This window comes from Spermophilus citellus (genome assembly GCF_964194105.1).
Source record: "Spermophilus citellus genome assembly, chromosome: 2".
NCBI lineage: Eukaryota > Metazoa > Chordata > Mammalia > Rodentia > Sciuridae > Spermophilus > Spermophilus citellus.
In genome coordinates this window covers 13,700,188-13,719,856 of record NC_138183.1, presented here as the reverse complement: position 1 = coordinate 13,719,856, position 19,669 = coordinate 13,700,188, and the positions used below count along the sequence as shown (strand labels likewise).

General features: G+C 37.7%; 1 protein-coding gene and 1 long non-coding RNA gene across 2 annotated transcripts in view; one reads left to right on the top strand and one right to left on the bottom strand.

Annotated features, from left to right (window-relative positions):
- Positions 1–2,049, bottom strand: part of STOM (stomatin) — a 28,978-nt gene extending 26,929 nt beyond the window's left edge. Inside the window, exon 1 of the mRNA XM_081278491.1 lies at positions 1,899–2,049. Within this exon, the coding sequence (XP_081134617.1) occupies positions 1,899–1,959 (61 nt within the window). The 5' untranslated portion in view covers positions 1,960–2,049. The remainder of the gene's footprint in view (positions 1–1,898) is intronic.
- A 118-nt stretch (positions 2,050–2,167) lies between these two features.
- Positions 2,168–19,669, top strand: part of LOC308640460 — an 81,155-nt gene continuing 63,653 nt past the window's right edge. The window contains exons 1-2 of the long non-coding RNA XR_014020284.1: positions 2,168–2,316; positions 5,048–5,142. This is a non-coding gene — a long non-coding RNA (uncharacterized lncRNA). The remainder of the gene's footprint in view (positions 2,317–5,047; positions 5,143–19,669) is intronic.

The window sequence follows — 19,669 nt, the reverse complement described above, 5'->3', positions numbered from 1 at the left end:
AAAACAAGAAAAAGTGACTGAGCAAAATTTCCTCTGTATGTGTACTTTCCCAAGAGGATTCATTTGTTTTCATCAGTTTTTTAGAAGATTTCTATCTAAAAATTAAAAAAAGTTAAGTGAAGAATCAAAAAAAAAAAAAAAAAAAAAGAACTTAGAAGTAAAAAACTGATATGTGACCGGGAGAAAACTAAATGAATATTAAGTACAAGATCATGTTTATTCCCAAAGAACTCCAAACTGTTTTCCCTACCTAATTAGGAGATCAGGGTACAGAGGAAAGGATCCTATCCACCTTCTTATCTAGGAAAAGACAATGAAGGAAGAGATGGTCCTGTACTCTTTTTTCCCTGTTTAAATCTGAACTTAAAATTAAAATTTAAAATTTGGCTCCACTAACCTTAACTCCAATAGTGTGACTTTAAGTAATTTAACCTCTTTGAGTATCAGTTTCCTTGAATATAATGTGGTGACAGGAATAGTACCTACCATGTTGGTTGTGAGCATTCAATAAAATAATGTATATAAAATATGTGGCACTGATCCTGAGCTATTTAATGTTCAAAATTTTTTTATTTGTATTTTTTGCTATTATTCTCTCTAACTCTCAATGTTCATTTGGGAAGCTATCTCTACAAGGTGTATAGTAGATACAGGAACTGACGAAGATTTCTTTAATTCGTTCTTTTTTTCTTTCTAAGGCTGATCTACACCACAGCCCTCTATAATTTTTTTTTTTTCATACTCCTGGGAAGGAATTAAAGCCAGGGATCCCTGGGTAAGGAAACGGCACTTAAATTAGGCAGGTGGACAAAGCTGGCTTTACCAAAATAAGCAGAATAGATGATTCCAATACAGTGTTCTTTGTGGGGTGCTGGAGAAGCCACCCAGCCCCCTAAGACTGCTTTCATTATATCCTCCTGTTTGAAATTCCATCTTTAGAAAGAATTCCTTTGAAATTCCTAAGGGCTCCTAAGAGGATAGCAATACTCCTGGGAGGGTTATCACCTCTTTCCCTCCACCCTAAGGAGTTAGCCAATAAAGGCTCAAGGTGGAAGCTCTCTCATCAAAGGCACTAATTTCTTCACAGTGGAACAAGATTGCCACTCACAGTTCCTGCCTTCCAGACAGGGAAGACCCTAGTCTCCTGGTGAGGGTCCTGAAGGAGAGTTCCCTAATACCAAGAGTAAAGTGGAGTGGGGCAGAATGGGGCAGAGGGTGGAGCTAGAAGGGGAGGGAAGAGAGCCAGAGACTCCTTTCTTTTGCAAATAAGGCCTACTAAGTGTGGGGAGCTGGAGCTTTGCATCTTACTATAAAAAAGGCTAGGTTCTAGAAGTGGGCAGTGGCCGTAGCGTGCAGGGGTTCTGATCACGTCCAGAGGGGCTCACATTGGAGGCGGTTGAAGGCTGAGTGGAGGAGATGGCCTCCGAGGGGTTGGGAGGGATAGAAAGGGGAATGGACAAGGAGTGATAACATCGGAGTCCCCACTCCACCAGTCTCTGGCTGCCAGTTACTAGTGCGTTTCCTCGACCGCGTGGATGGCACAAGATAAGGAAGCGCTGGCATCTGGCCTGGCATCTGGAGACCTAAGAATAACAAGCGCTTCTGCACGGTCTGTGCATTGAAACGCCCCCTGCCTTTGGCGCATCCACCAAGTGGAGGGCCAGGATGTGCCCTTTGTCCTCCCCCCACATCATGCCGAAATCGTGACCCCTGGACTGCAAAACAAGCTATGAGAAAACCTGGGCTTTGAGAAGCGTTCGTGCATCCAAAAGCGGCGGAGACCAGCCCTAGAGCTGGGTTGTCAGACCTCGGAACTCAAGCTGCAGGCAGGGGCTTGGTCCCTAGAGGAAGGTTAAGGGTTGGGGGACTCTCGGGCCTCTCCGGGGGCGTGGACTCACCCTTGAAGGAGTCTGGGAGCCGCCGGGCCTGGGTTTCCTCGGTGCGCCGTTTATCAGACATGCTGCCTGAGCTGGAATCCACAACCACCCAAGCCTGAGCCTCCGGGAATGCAGCAAGCACCTCGAGGGGCGAAGACCCAGGCTGCGGCCCCGCCCTCTCCTAGGGCACGCCCCTCTCCAAAATCAGCCAATAGAAGCTCAAGAATGAGGAGGGCACGCCCCCGCTCTCCGCTCTCTCCCTCCCGCGGGCTGCGCGGCGCAGCGCCGCCTTGGCTTCTCTGGAGATTCGGGCTGAGGGGCGTGGCCTGAGCGGCGTGGCGCCCCCTGAGGCGGAGCCGGCCCCTGAGGCAGCGCGGGAAGGGAGGGGCGGAGGCTCAGGGTGTAGCGGAGGCGGCTGACGGGCTGGCCTGAGGAAAAGGTGAGAAATAGGGAAAGGAGCCCTACTGGGTAGAGTTATTAGAGCCAGGCGCCTCCGCCAGCGGAGGAATTAGCGGAGAGAAAATGGCACCCCCCGGCGACGGGAGGGGGGTCACCGACACGCCCAAGAGAGCGCGCTGAGGCACCCCCTGAGCCGCGAGGGCGGGTGATGAGAGGGGAAGGGCCTGACGAGACCACCCTCTAGCCAAAACGCACGAATTCGAGTGAGGTGCACTTGGCTGTATTCAAACAAAATCGTTTTTGAGCCCCTGTCCTTTGGCGGTGGTGTGCGCGCTGCTGGGGATGCCGGACCGGGCGACCCGCGTCGCCTCGAGGAGTTTAAATTCACCTGGTGGCGGGTCTGTCACCAAGAAGCAAACGGAGCAGGACACCTGGCGAAGGGCGCTGGGAAGGGAGTGACAGCGGGAACCTACTCTGGTTAGATGGATAAGGGAAGGCTTCTGTAGGGAGGTGGCCTGGAGATGAGAAGAAGCCAACCTCGGGAAGGGGTCGGACTGTGCAGGAGGGGAAAAGGGGGAATCCAGAGAGAGGGAAAAGCACATGCAAGGACATCCCCAGCCTCAAGCTTTCTCGGTCGGGGGTTGTGACTGAAACATCACATTTGAAAAGGACACTATGTTTTATTCTCCATGACTTGTCCTAATGCAAACTGTTCAGGGTATGCTAATGTACACAAGAAGGTGCACCTTTAAAACAATTTGTTTTGAATCAAGTACAGAATTACTGGAAGTCACAAAGACAACAGAGAGGTCATACTGTACCCTGTACCCAATTTTCCCTGTAGTTACTTATTACTTAACTATAGTCTCAGGGCCAGGAAGTGTACAGTGGCACAATATAGTTATATGTCAGTTTATCATATGTAGGTTACCAAGGTAATCAAGATACAGAACTATTTCATCACCACAAAGATCTACCTCATGAGAAGCATTTAAAAAAATGCGTTCAATATTCAGTTGTCTCATAGCAGCCACCTTGTGGTGCTTAGGTCATGAAATGGTAGACTTTCTCTGATTTTATGGCTCTGGAGACTTGAGGCTGTCAGAAAGGAAACTGGAACATGCACAATCAACAGAGAGGTGTTAAAATGATCTTTGATTGAGGATGAAGGTGATGTAGTTTCATAAAAAGCCTGATTCAGAGCTTTCAAGTTGACTTCCAGTCAAATGGGGCAAAGAACTGTTTATATTCCTGAAGATGTTATATAACTCATGCAGTCACTTTGCTGTTAGCCTTCTGAAGATAAGGAGAGAAGTACAATAATTTAATGATCCTCTTTTCTTAATCATTCTTGATAAAGTGCACAGCTTCATTTTTTCCATTCTGCCACGGATAAGACCCAGAGGCATGAACTTCCTGTTTATGCTGTGGTTCCCAGGAACAAGGAGGAAAACATGGGAGAAACCAAGTAAACCCTTCAGTAGAGAAAGGCTTGATTACAATTGCATATTGCAAAGAAAATATTTGGGTTTCATTTTTGCTGGAAAGAAAAATGATATTTCAAAATGAATTCAATATCTATATGCCTCCCTGCTACGTCAGTTCAAGTCTCAAGGCAATCCCAACAGCGTCACTTCTGAAGCTTCTCCCTTTGGGACAAAGACTTTAGTAAACACTTGTTGGCTGGATTCAGATTGCATCAGTTCTAGAGCTAATTCAAGGCCCCAAACTGAGAACAAGTTTTGACTTGATCTTCAAATTACTTTCAGAGAAGTTGAATGTTTCTAATTTTGATTTAAATATGTTGACTTCTACTTGCCCATGAAACTTGTATATTTTGGCTTTCTCAAAGTATTCTATGTAAATATATGTGTTTAATGCACTTTTAAAATAAACATTAGCAACTCTCTTCCTTTAGATTTTTTTGGGGGAGTGGGGTACCAGGGATTTAATTCACGGGCACTTGATCACTGAGCCACATCCCCAGCCCCATTTTGTATTTTATTTAGAGACAAGGTCTTACTGAGTTGCTTAGCACCTCACTTTTGCTGAGGCTGGCTTTGAACTCAAGATCTTCCTGTCTCAGACTCCTGAGCCACTGGGATTACAGGCACGAGCCACAGTGCCCTTTAGATTTTTAATCCTAAATTTTCTCCCAGTAATGACTTGAAGTTAGAATTTTTTAAAAAACCTTATATTTTAAAAATGAAAGCACATAAAATTATAAATAAATTGAAGGGAGAATTACTTATAATCTTATCACCTCAAAAGTGTTATTGTAATTTTGGTGAATTTTTCCTGTAATTTTTATTTAAAGAATATTTACATGTAGTTGAAATCAGAACATATACTCTAGGTTAATTTTATATTTTATTTTGCTGTTATTTGTCTACCATATTTAGGTACCAAATTAAGTATTGATTGATGATGATAGTGATGAAATTATGACATAGAGATGGAGTTGTGAGGATGTATCATGAATCCATAATTGAATAAACCAGAAGGAAATTTAATTAGTCTTTTTCCTGTGCTAATGCTTAGATAAGAACAACATGAAAGTTCTTACTTATTTTTTCCTTGAAACCTCTAATCCAGGCTGTTCTCAATGTCTTTAATGAAGTCAGCTAATCTGATACTTTGTGGCAACAGCGATACCAGCAGTTTGTGACATTCTACCCAGGATGGGACTAACAAATATGGTCTGTTTCTCTATATGGATTAATTTACATTTATTGCATTATAGTGAGGTTATTGTCTTATTTCTTCTTCAGGAAATTACTTCAGGACTTGAATCATCACAAGAGTTTCACTAGAGGATTTTATACATTTGGGGTGTGGAAGCAGATTGATTATATCACTTTACCTGGTAAGATACTAGGAGTCCTGGTCCTCATGTCTTATGAAAATAGAAAGCATTACTGTAACATTGGTGGTATTTAATAGTTATCTAAGGGAAGAATCTTATGTTTTTTAATTTATGAGTTCACTCAGAAAATATTTATTAAACACCAGCTATGTGCCAGGTATCATACTAGGTGTTTGGGATATATCAATGAACAAAAAGACAAGAATCCCTATTCTCATGGATCTTACATTATCGTATTTCTTTCCATATGTACCAGTTTGCCAATGTTTCTATAACAAAATACCACAGAGTAAGTGAACTTAAACAACAGAAGATTATCTTTCTTATGGTTCTGAAGGCTAGAAGTCCAAGACCAATGTGTTGTCAGGGCAGTTTCTTCTAAGGGCTGTAAGGAAGGAATCTATTTCAGGCCTCTCTCTTTGACTTGTGGGTGGTTGAATTCTTCCTGTGCCTTTATAACATCTTCCCTCTGTGACTATTTCCAAGTTTCCTCTTCTTATAAGGACACAAGTCATATTGGGTTAGGGGTCATCCTAATGACCCATTTTAACTTAATTATTTCTTTAAAAATCCTGTCTGCAAATATAGTCACATGTTGAGATATTGGGGCTAGAATCCTAGCACAAAATACAGCACAAAATATCACATAAGGCAACAGTATATCCAAATCTTTGTCTGGCTTGTTTTCTTTTTTGAAATATGCACAGCCATTTATGTTTACCTGCAAAATATGTTTTGGGAACCTGTAATTATGAATGATTTCTTTTCTAGACATGGCTTATTTTTAAACAATATTAAAAAGAAAAGTCTTGGTTAGGAAGGATTACTCTACTTGGAATGTTGCTCCATCTAGTGTCCATCATATTCTTTACTACTTTTACTAGTTATAAAAACAAATTAAGGGGAAACATGTTGGAGAAGGGGTTCTCTATTCAACTGTTAGGTTATTATTCACAAAGCAGAAGGATTTATGGTAATATATATTTTAAACTATATATATAGTTTAAAATACTGTATGTGGAAAGAGGGACCTATATAATTTATTCTTAAAAAGTCAGGTAATATCATTATCATCATTTATCATTACCACCAGTTGCTATTTATTTTTTTGGAGATGTGGGGATTGAATTCAGGGTCACTCGGCCACTGAGCCATATCCCCAGCCCTATTTTGTATTTTATTTAGAGACAGGATCTCACTGAGTTGCTTAGCACCTCACTTTTGCTGAGGCTGGCTTTAAATTTGTGATACTCCAGCCTCAGCCTCCCAAGCTGCTGGGATTGTAGGCATGCACAACCACACCCAGCTGCTATTTGTTTTTTATTGCATGAGGAGACTGGAACTGGGGTTTGTCACTTGCCCAAGATCTCACAGATTATAAAGTGATGGAGATACTGTGCCTCAAATCTGCTGGCTTTGATCTCTTAGTTATTCTGAATGTATAAAAAGAAGCAAAAACGACATAAACTTGTCAGAATGCATTCCTGAGATATGAACACACTAAGCATATATCTAAATAGGTATTTAACCTTTATCTTATATTGCAATGTTTATTCAGTATTTGTATCACTGTTGGTATACTGTATCAAAATGTGTCCGTCTTAGATATTTAATTTATAAAGGACAGGACATAATCCAAAGTGAGCTCAGCATTTTATAGTTTATTTCACTGTATATCTCAAGTTAAATTTAAAAATGTAAATAAATGTTCAAGTTTAAATTTTTCTCTTCAGTTTCTTGTTTATAGTTATGGGGGGGGGGGGGTACTGGGGATTGACCCTAATAGTGCTGTACCACTGAGCTATGTCCCCAGACCTATTTATAAATTTATTTTGTGACAGTGTCTCACTAAGTTGCTGAGGCTGGCCTTGAACTTTCCTCCTCCTGCCTCAACCCCTTGAGTATCTCTTTGCAGTTTTAAAGATTAGTTTTTGGTTTTTTCTTCTATAAGTTGGATGGGACAACTTAACTGCCTAAAGCTGTCAGGAAAAGTTTCTAAGGAAAGCAGAATTAGTAGATAAATTTGAGTTAGGAAACGATGTTTTAGAAATACAGCAAAGCTTGTAAATGCATAAGGGTTTGCTAGAGCTTGATATTTTGAGGGAAATGTAAATAGTTACACGTCAGGAGTGGTGGTGAGAGATGAAAAATTAAAAGGCATATGCCAAATTTAGAAGGTAATTGTGAAGCTGCTGAAAGATCTTAACAAGAACATGGAATGAACATATTGGACTTATCAAAACATCGTGTTACAGCTATTCTGAATAGGCCTATGGCTAGTAAAGAAATTGAATAAATAATAACGTAAAACAGAAAGCACTGGGCCCAAATGCATTTGCTGGCAAATTATGCCAAATATTTAAGAAAGAAATTGTAACAATTCTCTAAGATCTCGTCTATAAGACAGAAGCAGAAGAAATACTTCCTAAATCATTCTATGAGGCCAGCATTATTCTAAAAGCAAATAAAACAAAGACATTACAAGAAAAGAAAACTAAAGACCAATATCTTTCATGAATATAGATGCAAAACTCCTCAACAAAATATTAACAAATTTAATCCAACAGTATATAAAAACAATTATACATCATGACCAAGTATGATTTAGTCCACATTTGCAAGATTGATAACAATATTTGAAAATTAATGTGGGATGGGAATGAAGCTCAGTAGTAGAATGTTTGCCTATTCTGCACAAAGACCTGGGTTCAATTCTAGCACTACAAAAGAAATAAATATGAAAGAAGAAAAAGAAAATCAACTAATGTAATCCACCACTTAAACATGCTAAAGAAAAAAATCACATGATCATATCAATAGACAAAGAAAATCATTTGAAAAAATCCAACACTGGTTCATGATTAAAAACCTCTCAGCAAACTAGGGAGATAGGGAATTTATTCATCTCAATTAAGAATATGCATATAGCCTGGACATGGTGGCGCAGGCCTGTAATCCCAACAGCTTGGGAGACAGGAGAATCATGAGTTCAAAGCCATCCTCAGCAGTTTAGGGAGGCCCTGAGCAATTCAGCAAGACCCTGTCTCTAAATATATATATATATATATATATATATATATATATATATATATATATATATATATTAAATATATATTTTATATATATATATATGGCTGGAAATGTGGCTCAATGATTAAGCACTCCTAGGTTCAATCCCTGGTACAAAAAAAAAAAAGGAAAAGAATATGCATATAAATCTTACAGTTTACCATCATACTTAATGGTGAGAAATTGAAGGTTTCCTATGAGGAGCAAGACAAAGATTTTACTTCTCACCACCTCTTTTCAACATCATGTTAGATGTCTTAGCTAATATAATAAGAAGTCGAAGGGATATACATAAGAAGGAAGAAAGTAAAACTCTGTCTGCAGATGACATGATTTTGTATGTAGAAAATCTGAAAGAAACCAACAGAAGTCTTGTCGGGACTAATAAGCAATAGCAAAGTGGAAGAAGTAGGTTAATATATAAAAGTGAATTGTTTTCCTACATGCCAGCAATAAACAAGTAGAGACTGAAGTTAAAAACAAAATGTAATTTACATTAACACTGCAAAAACTAAATATTTAAACATAATGCTAACAAAAATATATAAGACCTTTATGAGGAAAATTACAAGACTCTGATGAAACAAACTAACTAAAAACTAAATAAATGAAGGATATTCCATGTTCAAGAATGGGAAGACATTGTCAAGATATCAGTTCTTCCCAACTTGATCTATACATTTAATGCCATCCTAATCAAAATGCCAGCAAATAATTTTCTGGATACCAACCAACTTATTCTTAAGTTTATATGAAGACTCAAAAGACCCAGTATAAGAAATAATATTGAAGGAGAAGAACAAAGTTGCAAGTCTGACAACTATTCAACTTCAAGATTTGTCATAAAGATACAGTGTGATATTTGCAGGAGAAAAGACAGCTCAGTGGAACAGATTGTAGAGCCCAGATATAGGCCCACACAAATATAGTGAACTGATCTTTGATTTAAAAAAAAAAAAAAAAAGCAAAGGCAATATGATGAAGAAAAGGCAGGGTTTTCAGTAAAACGTGCTGAACAACTGGTATTCACATGCAAAAAAAGTGAATCTAGATACAGACTTTACATTTACTGCAACAAAATTAACTCAAAATGGATCATAGACCTATATGAAAAATGCTAAAAATGGATCATAGACCTATATGAAAAATGCTAGATGTTAACATAGGAGAACTTGGGTTTCTGTTGAATTTTGTATTCTAACACCAAAGGTATAATTCTTAAAAAAAAATTGATGAGCTGTACTTCATTAAATTAAAAACTCACTGTATGGGCTGGGGATGTGGCTCAAGCGGTAGCACGCTTGCCTGGCGTGCGTGCGGCCCGGGTTCGATCCTCAGCACCACATACAAAAACAAAGATGTTGTGTCCGCCGAGAACTAAGAAAAAATAAATAAATATTAAAAAATTCTCTCTCTCTCTCTCTCTCTCTCTCTCTCTCTGTCCCCCTCTCTCACTCTCTCTTTAAAAAAAAAAAAACTCACTGTAAAAGACAACATCAAAAGAAGGGAAAAACAGAACACTTGCTGGAACAAATATTTGTGAAAGACATATCTGATAAAGGACTAGTATCCAAAATATTCAAAGAACTCTTAAAACTTAGGGATAAGAAAACAAACAACTGATTTAAAAATGGCTAAAATATCTGAACAGATACTTTACTAAAAAAGACAAACAGGGGCTGGGGATGTGGCTTAAGCGGTAGCGCGCTCACCTGGCATGCGTGCGGCCCGGGTTCGATCCTCCAGCACCACATACAAACAAAGATGTTGTGTCCGCCAATAACTAATAAATAAATAAATATTTAAAAAAAAGACAAACAGTTGGCCAATAAGCATCTGAAGATTTTCAACATTATATGTCATTAGGGATTTACAAATTAAAACAACAATGAGATGTCTCTGTACACCTATTAGAAGGTCAAAATCCAAAACACTGACAACACCAAATGCTAATGAGACATGTGGAACATAGGGATGCTCTCATTCTTTGCTGGTAGGAGTGCAAATGGTACAGTCTGCAATAGCCAGTTGGATGATTTCTTACAAAACTAAACAAATTTTCACTGTATGATTCAGTAATCATGCTTCTTAGTATTTACTCAACTGACTTGAAAAGTTATGTTTGCACAAAAACCTATACATGGATATTTGTAGCAGGTTTATTCATAATTGCTAGAACTTGGATGTAACCAAATAGTCTTTCAAATAGAAAGGTAAATAGAAAAACTTTGGTACATCCAATGGAATATTTTTCAGTGACAGAAAAAAATGAACTATCAAGCTATGAAAAAACATAAAAGAACTTTAAATGCATATTATTAAGCCAATATGAAAAGGCTATATGCTGTGTTATTCCAACTATATAACATTCTGGAAAAGACAAAACTATAAAGATAGTAAAAAGATCAGTGGTTGTGAGGAGTTGTAGGGAGAGGGAGGGATGAGAAAAGAAGAGCACAAAAGGATTTGGACAGTAGTGAAAATACTCTGTATGGTACTATAATGATGGTACTATAATGTGCTATTCATTATATGTTTATCAAAACCCAAAGAATGTCTATCATCAAAAGTGAACCCTAGGCTGGGCCCGGTGGCGCATGCCTGGAATCCCAGAGGCTCTGGAGGATCGCGAGTTTAAAGCCAGCCTCAGCAAAAGTGAGGTGGAAGTTACTCAGTGAAACCCTATCTTTAAATAAAATGCAAAATGGGGCTGGTAATGTGGCTCAGTGGTCGAGTGCCTCTTAGTTCAATCCCTGGTACCCACCCGCGAAAGTGAACCCTAATGTAAAGTACAGACTTTCGGTGATAATAATATGTCAATGTAGGTTCATTGAGTGTAACAAGTATAGGATATGTTAATGGGGAGGCAGTGGGGGAAAGAAGGGGATAAATGGGAATTCCCAGTACTTTCCACTCAATTTTTCTGTGAACTTAAAACTGCTCTGCGCAGTAAAACTAATTTACAAAAAAATATGATATCAGTAAGCCACCCCAGATTTCAAAGTTTCATTCTTGAATGAATTCACCTCAGGCATCCTTTTTACATAATTTTAAATTGATTTTGAAAAAACAGATTTAGAATTTAACACTGATGATCCTGCCAGAAAAAAACCTTCTTATATATACCATAAGGAAACAAAATGCAGGAGGGAATTAAATAAACAAAAGATTCAGAATAAATAGTTTTACATTTAATATGGTGTTGACTCATGTAGTTTGTGAATTAATATGTGAAGAAAAGATTATTTAAGCAAATCAATTCTGGTGTATCATCTGTGACTAACTGAGCATAAAATATCCTGTTGTCCTTAAAATCTTTTTTCTTGGGCTTTCAGACATAATGGCTTGGGAGTGACTAGGTTTTCTTACAATATAATTGGGAATTTTAAAGAGTGCTGATTGTTTATATACTGTATCTTTATTTTTTAAAACTTGTCATCATTTTAATATTGGCTATTAAGCAATGCAAGCAGAATAATGTAGAATTTGATTGTTATATTTTTGTTACATATGTTTTATAGTATTGAATTCCTTTAGGACTTGACAAGTTCCTTTATAAGTTACATTTATGTTTTACTTTTTTATATTGACTAATTTCTTTTTATAGAAGAGGTAAATGAGTGACACATTAGCTAATATAAAATAATAGCCACTATAACTTAAATGTATACTTTATGCTACAAATCATATTAACTACTTTATAATTTCCTAAAAACCTCTGCATGGTAGCTTTCATCTCCATTCTAATTGGAGGAAACTGAGCTTCGAAGAGGTCAAATAATTAGTCAAAGTCACATGGGGGGGAAATTTAGAGTAGTAGTTAATAGCATAGGCTTTGTAGCACTATTTTATAGAAATTTTAGGTTAAGACAGATTAGTGAAGTATGGGGTCTTGACAAATAGAAGAGATATATATGGGAGAAATTAGAATTTAGAAAATCTCAAACATCTAGATTAATCTGAAACAGAATTCTTGACTATGATACTAGTAATATTTTGGACTGGATTTTTTTTTTTTAATGGGGAGTTTCTCTCTGCATTGTAAGATATTCAGCCACATCTTAGATCCCCACCTGCCAGACGACAGTAGCATTCCATTCCTGAATCATGACAATCAAGTGTCTCTAGATATGGTCTAATGTCTCACCAGGTGAGTTGAGGGATGAAATTGCCTCTGGTTTGAAAAATGCTGGTCCAGAATATTTTCCTATTGTATTATTCTTGCCTGAGGAAATTATGGCTCAGTGAGAGAAAATTAAGGTCAGGTGCAGTGGCGAACACCTGTAATCCCAGCAGCTCAGAAGGCTGAGGCAGGAAGATCTAGAGTTCAAAGCCAGCTGCAGAAACTTAGTGAGGCCCTAAGCATCTCAGAGAGAACCTGCCTGTAAATAAAATATAAAAAGGACTAGGGATGTGGCTTGGTGGTTAAGTGCCCCTGGGTTTAATCCCTGGTGCCAAACAAAAAAAAAAAAAAAGAGAGAGAGAGAGAGAAAAAAACTAAGATGCCTGTGCTAGTCATCTCTATTGTTGTGACAAAATGACTGAGATGATCATCTTAAAGAAGGATCATAGTTTCAAAGGTTTCATTGGCCATGTTGCTTTGAGCCTATGACAAGGTGTTACATCATGAGCATCTGGAGAGGAAACTTCCCCTGGTGGCAGAGAGAGAGAGAGAGAGAGAGAGAGAGAGAGAAGAAGGAGGAGGAGGAGGAGGAGGAGGAGGAGAAGGAGGAGGAGGAGGGGAGGAGGAGGAGGAGGAGGGGAGGAGGAGGAGGAGGAGGAGGAGGGAGAGAGAGTCAGGTTCCAATATCTCCTTCAAGGGCATGACCCCTGACCCTATAACCTAACTTCCTTCCACAAGGTACTATCTCCTAAAGATTCCACCATTTCTCAATAGTGCCACAGGCTGGCAACAAACCTTTAGCATCTGGGGCTTTGGGGAACATGTAAGACCTAAACCATAACTTATGCCCTTTTTCTCATTATTGCTTATTGGTAGCTAGGATGTATATTTAACATATTTGGGAAGGCAAAATGTAGGATCAAAATAGGGAAGGTTATATGTTATATCCACAAAATTATTAGAATTTTCTAATTTATATTATGAAACTATGGGGAATGGTTATTTGAAAATGCCTGACTATGAAAATGGCGGTATGATTTTAGTTTAAGCTGAATTTATTGACTAGATCACATGTGCCAGAGGTTTGGCAGTCCATGAACTTGTTTGGGTAGCCAGTGATAGTTCTAACAGTGTACTGAGCTGGCTAATGTCTAAAAGGCTAGAAAGAATTTGGCCTAATGTAATGGGAAGAATAAGAAAATGTTAGGGAATAGGAGTGCTAGGTTAGATCTATCATGCAATTTTCCTATACAACCCTCATATGTCCTCTGATATGGTCCAAAAGACTGTTTACCTTTGGCAAAAGGATCAGATTAAGGAAAGAAGTATATGAATCTTTAGAAAGTGCTATTTTTTTTTTTCTTACTGGCTACCATTTCTAGACTGAGAAGCCAATGAGAAAGATTATGTTTGAACTTGAGTCCTAATCTCAGTGGGGGTGGCAAAACCCTATGACAGAAATGGGCATGGTTATCAAATAGACAGCAGGATAAGGATGATAATCAAATCTTGGGAAGTTCTATCATTAAAGTTTTATTTCCCCCTAGCTTTATTAAGTTATAATTAACAAAAATTGTATATATTTATCATATACAATGTAGTATTTTGATTTAAGTAGACATTGTGCAATGATTAAATAAAGCTAATTAACATATCACCTCACTTGTAGTTTTTATAAAATTTATTTCTAGTTATAGGAGCAATATATGAATGTTTCTTATTGTTAAAGATTCAAACAGAATAAAGTTCCCTCCCTTGATTCCTTTCTTCTAATCCCTCTTGCTTTCATGAAATGCTCACCAGAAATTCCCCACAGCCAAAGAGACATTCAAGTTGCCTCTCTCTGAAGATGCTAATTCTCTACTGTTTCTAGGCAGCCCAGTGCTTGCTTAGTAGGCAGTAAACAAAGCAGCTATGTGTCAGTGACAAAGGTTGTAGCACTGGTTTCAGCAAATGCACTTCCCTTCTGGTCTGGTTATGACCATTGCTGGGGATTCAGTCCTCAGCAGCAGCAGCCAATTCTGAGTCCTGACTTAGCATTATAGAGGGTCTGTCCATCTCTCTTTTGGCAGATGTATTACATTAGAACCCTTCTATTGTGGGGACCAGAGACCCACATTTTTAGACTTCACAGAGGACAAACTTTCTTATAGTTGAGGATTCTTCTTTTATCTGTCATTTTCTCTGTTTCCTCTATCTTCTTAGCATAATTTTTGGTTAAGTAACTATACAGTATTTACAGTGTCCCATGCAAATGTTTTCATAGCTGACCATTGTAATATATTATGATCATAATCTTTTTTAATTTTTGAGATTTTTTAAAGTTAAGAATTGCTTATTAAAAAATTGCTTATGGGCTGGGGTTGTGACTCAGTGGTAGAACGCTTGTCTCACATGTGTGGGGCACTGGGTTCGATCCTCAGTACCACATAAATAAATAAAACAAAGGTATTGTTGTCCATCAACAACTAAAAAAAGTCTTTAAAAAATTGCTTATTTTACTTGTAGTTGTTGATTCAAATAGCCTTTCAATACAGTTTCATGTGGCACAAGAAAAATGCAAATGGAGGTCCACACCTGTACTAATCAGCTTTCCATTGCTGTGACTAAAATACCTGACAAGAACAACTTAAAGGAGGAAAAGTTTATTTTGACTCCTGGTTTAAGAAATTCAGTTTGTAGTTGGCTCACCCCATTACTCTGGGCCTCAGGTGAGGTAGAAGGGTGTGGGAGAGGAAAGATGCCCAGCTCATGGAAGCTGGGAAGCAGAGAGAGGAGGATCCAGGAAAGAAATTTAACCCTCAGTGACCCACCTCCTCCAGCTATACCCCACCCAGTAATCTATTCAAATTATTAGTCTATCAAATGGATTAATCCACTGATGAGGTTAAGCTCTCATAACCTAATCGTGTCCCCTCCAGACCTTCCTGCATTGCTTAACACATAAGCAACTCATATCTAAACGAATGACACACTACCTATATAATATTTAAAAGCTATAGACCAGGGCTAGGATTGTGGCTCATGGGTAGAGTGTTTGCCTAGCACATGTGAGGCCCTGGATTAGATCCTCTGCACCATATAAAAATAAATAAATAAAGGTATTGAGTCCAACTACCAACTAAAAAAATTTTAAAAAGCAATAGATCAAACTACTAAATAAAATCTCTTTTCTTCTGCCTTGCCATATAGACCTTCACAACAAAATTGAAAATTTTATGCCAAACTGTGTTTTTTATATGGCTGAAAGTCTGTGAAATTATCAGACATTTGAGTTTAATTTTATTTAAAAGGTCTGGGTAAATGATATTTAGATGAGTAGTAAAGGCTTTAAAAACTAATAAATTAAAAAAAATAATTTTTCATAATTTTAGCAAAATATCACAGTGAGCCTTTACATACATTTTGACAATAAGGCTAAATTAGACCCTTCCTAGATCATTTTAAACCTCACTTATTTTTCTTTTAAAACATTTTAAATATTTATTAAAGTTAAAATGCAGGAACAAGTTATAATTAAGGAATATAAAAATTTAAATAAAATGTTTAAAACTGGAACTTTTAATTTATCATTTAAAATTTAATTAAATAATACTAAAGATTATATAAAAGTAAAAGAATCACAATTTTAGAAGCAATGTTCATCGGTCAGTGCAAAATACCAATAATTTGCTTTATATATATTGCATCTAGATATACACATACAGATTTAAGAGTGATATGAATTGTTTAATATTACAAAGTTTCCCAGCTGCCTTGTATAACAGTGTTGAATAGTATACTAAGTAGTGGTTATTACTGGATTACTGGAGACTACACTGGAACCACCTGAAACCTAAAAAAAAAAAAAAAAAACAAAAAAAGGACATTTTATATTCTCAGTATTTGATATCCAGTGTCTATTTTACTTTGCTCTCAGAGAGAAGGGATTTGTCAAACTAATTCACTTGTATTTTCCCTTACCAAAGTACTTCTACTGTTCAAATTTTTCCATGGCCCGAAGCACAGTCTATCTTTGGCATCAAAGGTGCAACCCACAGACCACATAGCATGCCAGGGCAGTCATCTTTTATTAAGAACGAGAGATGTGCATTTTTAAAACAATTTTAGATTTATAAAAAGGTCTTAAAAATGGAAAGAGAGTTCCTAATACCCCTCATTAAGCCTTTCCTAATGTGCATATCTCATACAATGATGGTACACTTATAAAAACTAAGAATTAATATGAGTACCTTGCTATTAACTAAACTACAGACCTCATTTGGATCTCACCACTTTCCTACTGATCCTTTTTTTGTTTTGAATCTCACATTGCTTTTAATTATCATGTCTCCTTATCTCCAATCTGTGATAGCTTTTTGGTCTTTCCTGATCTTGCAGTTTTGAACAGTTCTGGTCAGGTATTTTGAAGGATGTTCCTAGTTTAGGTTTTTTTGATATTTAAATTTTCTTTGATTAAATTGGGAATATAAGTTTTGGGGGAGAATACCACAGAGGTGAACTTCCCTTTCTATTGTATCATAGCAGGGAACTTGATATCTACATGGCTATAACGTGCTGTTAATCTTGATCACTTGTTTAAGGTGGTCTCTGCAAGGTTTTCTACTTACTATTTTATCTTTTCATATTCTGTTGTTTAGAAGCAAGTCAGCCCACATGCAAGGAATGGGGAATGTATTTAAAACTTTAATTCTACCAGTTTTATTTGCTACCCTTCTTCACCTCACTTCTAATACTTCTTGAGTCTTTGGAAGATTCTATGGCATATGTCAGTTTAATTCTTGGCTTTCGTCACTATATCCTAAGCCTTTTTTCTGTAGTTCAGCTTCCAAAATTTGTTCCTATTGTCTCATTTTCTATCTGTATTTACAGGCTTATGGGCTTTTAATAATCCCTTTATTATATTTTAGTGGGGTTTCAGAAGGAGTGAAATTGAATTGTTATGTTTAATCTGCCATCTTTACCTAGAAGCTTTGGGGTAAACACTTTCTAATCAACAAAGTTGATATTTAATCTGTGTCTGTATTTGTCGTTTCTGTTTGTCATAATTGTGCCATCTATATAATCCATAGAATCATTGAATGCTTTTGTTTTGTACTATTGTTGTAGTCTATGAAGCATTGAGGTCAGTCAGAAACTCAGTTTATAGCTAAGAACTATTTGATGTGACGGGCCCTGATTTACGAAGGTAAACCAGGGTTTCTATGATGAAGTGGGACTTGCAAGGAGTTTAGGGGTCTTCCTCATACTACCACACCCAGTTGTTAAAGTTAACAAAAAGGAAAGCAGGTTTGGACACCTCAGGAATAAAAGTTTGGATCATTTTGACAGGCAAGAACCTCAACAGGCTTGAGTTAACCAAAGGTCATCAAAACTTGAATGGGTATAGGAGGGGAATTCAAGTATCTGCTGTGGAGTCTTGACGGGCTACAGGAATGAGGGCTGTCGTCCTCTGTATATTGGCTCTTCCTTTCTCCCTCCCTTCTCTTTCACCTTTCATTTTCCAACAGTTTTACAAAGGCTTTTTATATTAGTTGTTTTTATCATTTAGTGATTTAGGTTGCTTTCTTCTTCTTTTTTATATATTTTAATAAACTATTTCTATTTTCTTTCTTCCTCTCTCTCTACTGGGAATTGAACCCAGGGGTACTCTACTACTGAGCTATACATCTGGCCCTTTTTTTTTTTTTAGAGAGAGTGAGAGAGGAGAGAGAGAGAGAGAGAGAGAGAGAGGGAGGGAGGGAGGGAGGGAGGGAGAGAGAGAGAGAGAATTTTTAATATTTATTTTTTAGTTCTCGGCAGACACAACATCTTTGTTGGTATGTGGTGCTGAGGATCGAACCCGGGCCGCACGCATGCCAGGCGAGCGCGCTACAGCTTGAGCCACATCCCCAGCCCCTCTGGCTCTTTTTATTTTTATTTTTGAGACAGGATCTTGCTAAGTTATCCAGGCTGGCTTTGAACTTGGGACCATCCTGCCTTAGTGTTACAAGTGGCTGGGCTTACAGGTATGCACCACCATAGGCCTGGCTCATTAGTTTCTTAATAGGGAGTATGTGTGTGTGGTTTTTGAACCAGAAAAATGTGAAAGAATAGGTATTGAGAATTCTTGTTGTTGTCCCTAACTGCCTCTTTACCCCCTTATTCTGTCCCCTATTGTAAATATGTTTATTAGTCTCTTCTTTGTGTTTTTGTTATTTCTTTATGCAAATACAAACATATTCTTATTCTCCCCCTTCTTACACAAAAATTACACAAATTATACTGATTATACTGTTCTGTACTCTGCTTTCCTTATTGAATAATATGTATTAGTATGTCGGGAGTTTCCTTATTCTTTTTTATGGCCCTATGGGTATATCAGTATTTATTTAACCAGTTCCCTATAGCAAATGACTTGGGTTTGCTTCTCATTTTTTTTTCTTTACAAACAATACTGCCACAAATAACCTCATACAAACCTCATTTTTAGGTGTGTAGGTATATTTGTATAAAAATTCCCAGATGTGGGAGAGTTGCAGAATATTGACTTAGTATTATGGTATATCTAGAGTGGATTAGTTATAATCTCTTTTATTAGAGACAATGAGGAAAATAGCAATCATATGTAGCATTTATAATACAGAAAACTTTATTCAATGTTTTCTTGTTTTAAATTAAAATTTTTTTCTTTTTCTTTTTTTTTTGGGGGGGGGGTTGTTACCAGGGGTGGAACTCAGGGGCACTCGACCACTGAGCCACATCCCCAGCCCTATTTTGTATTTTATTAAGATACAGAGTCTCATTGAGATACTTAGCACCTCAATTTTGCTGAGGCTGGCTTTGAACTCATGATCCTCCTGCCTCAGCTTCCAGATCTGCTGGGATTACAGGTGTATGCCACCATACCTGGGAAATTTAAAATTTTTTGTTTTTTACTTTTTTTAAAAAAAAAAAAATTAGTTGTAGTTGACACAATATCTTTATTTTATTTATTTATTTTTATGTGGTTCTGAGGATCGAACCCAGGGCCTTGCATGTGCTAGGCGAGTACTATACCACTGAGCCACAACTCCAGCCCCTGTTTTTTACTTTTTAATGGAGAAAATTTAATGCAGAAAGTGGTTACCAGGTGATGGAGGAACTAAACACCTAACTGCAAAAGTGACAGAGACTAGTAGCAACGGAAAAAACATAGTTAGAAGCCTGAAAAGCCTGAAGTTAGAAGGCCAAGTCACCAAGTCCCAGAGCTGGGGGTGGGTCATTTGTTGGAGGCTAGGGCCTCTACTGACCTGTGTGGTAGGAGCTGGGGCCACTGAGAAGATGCAGTCACTGCCAGAGAAGTTCCTGAGATAA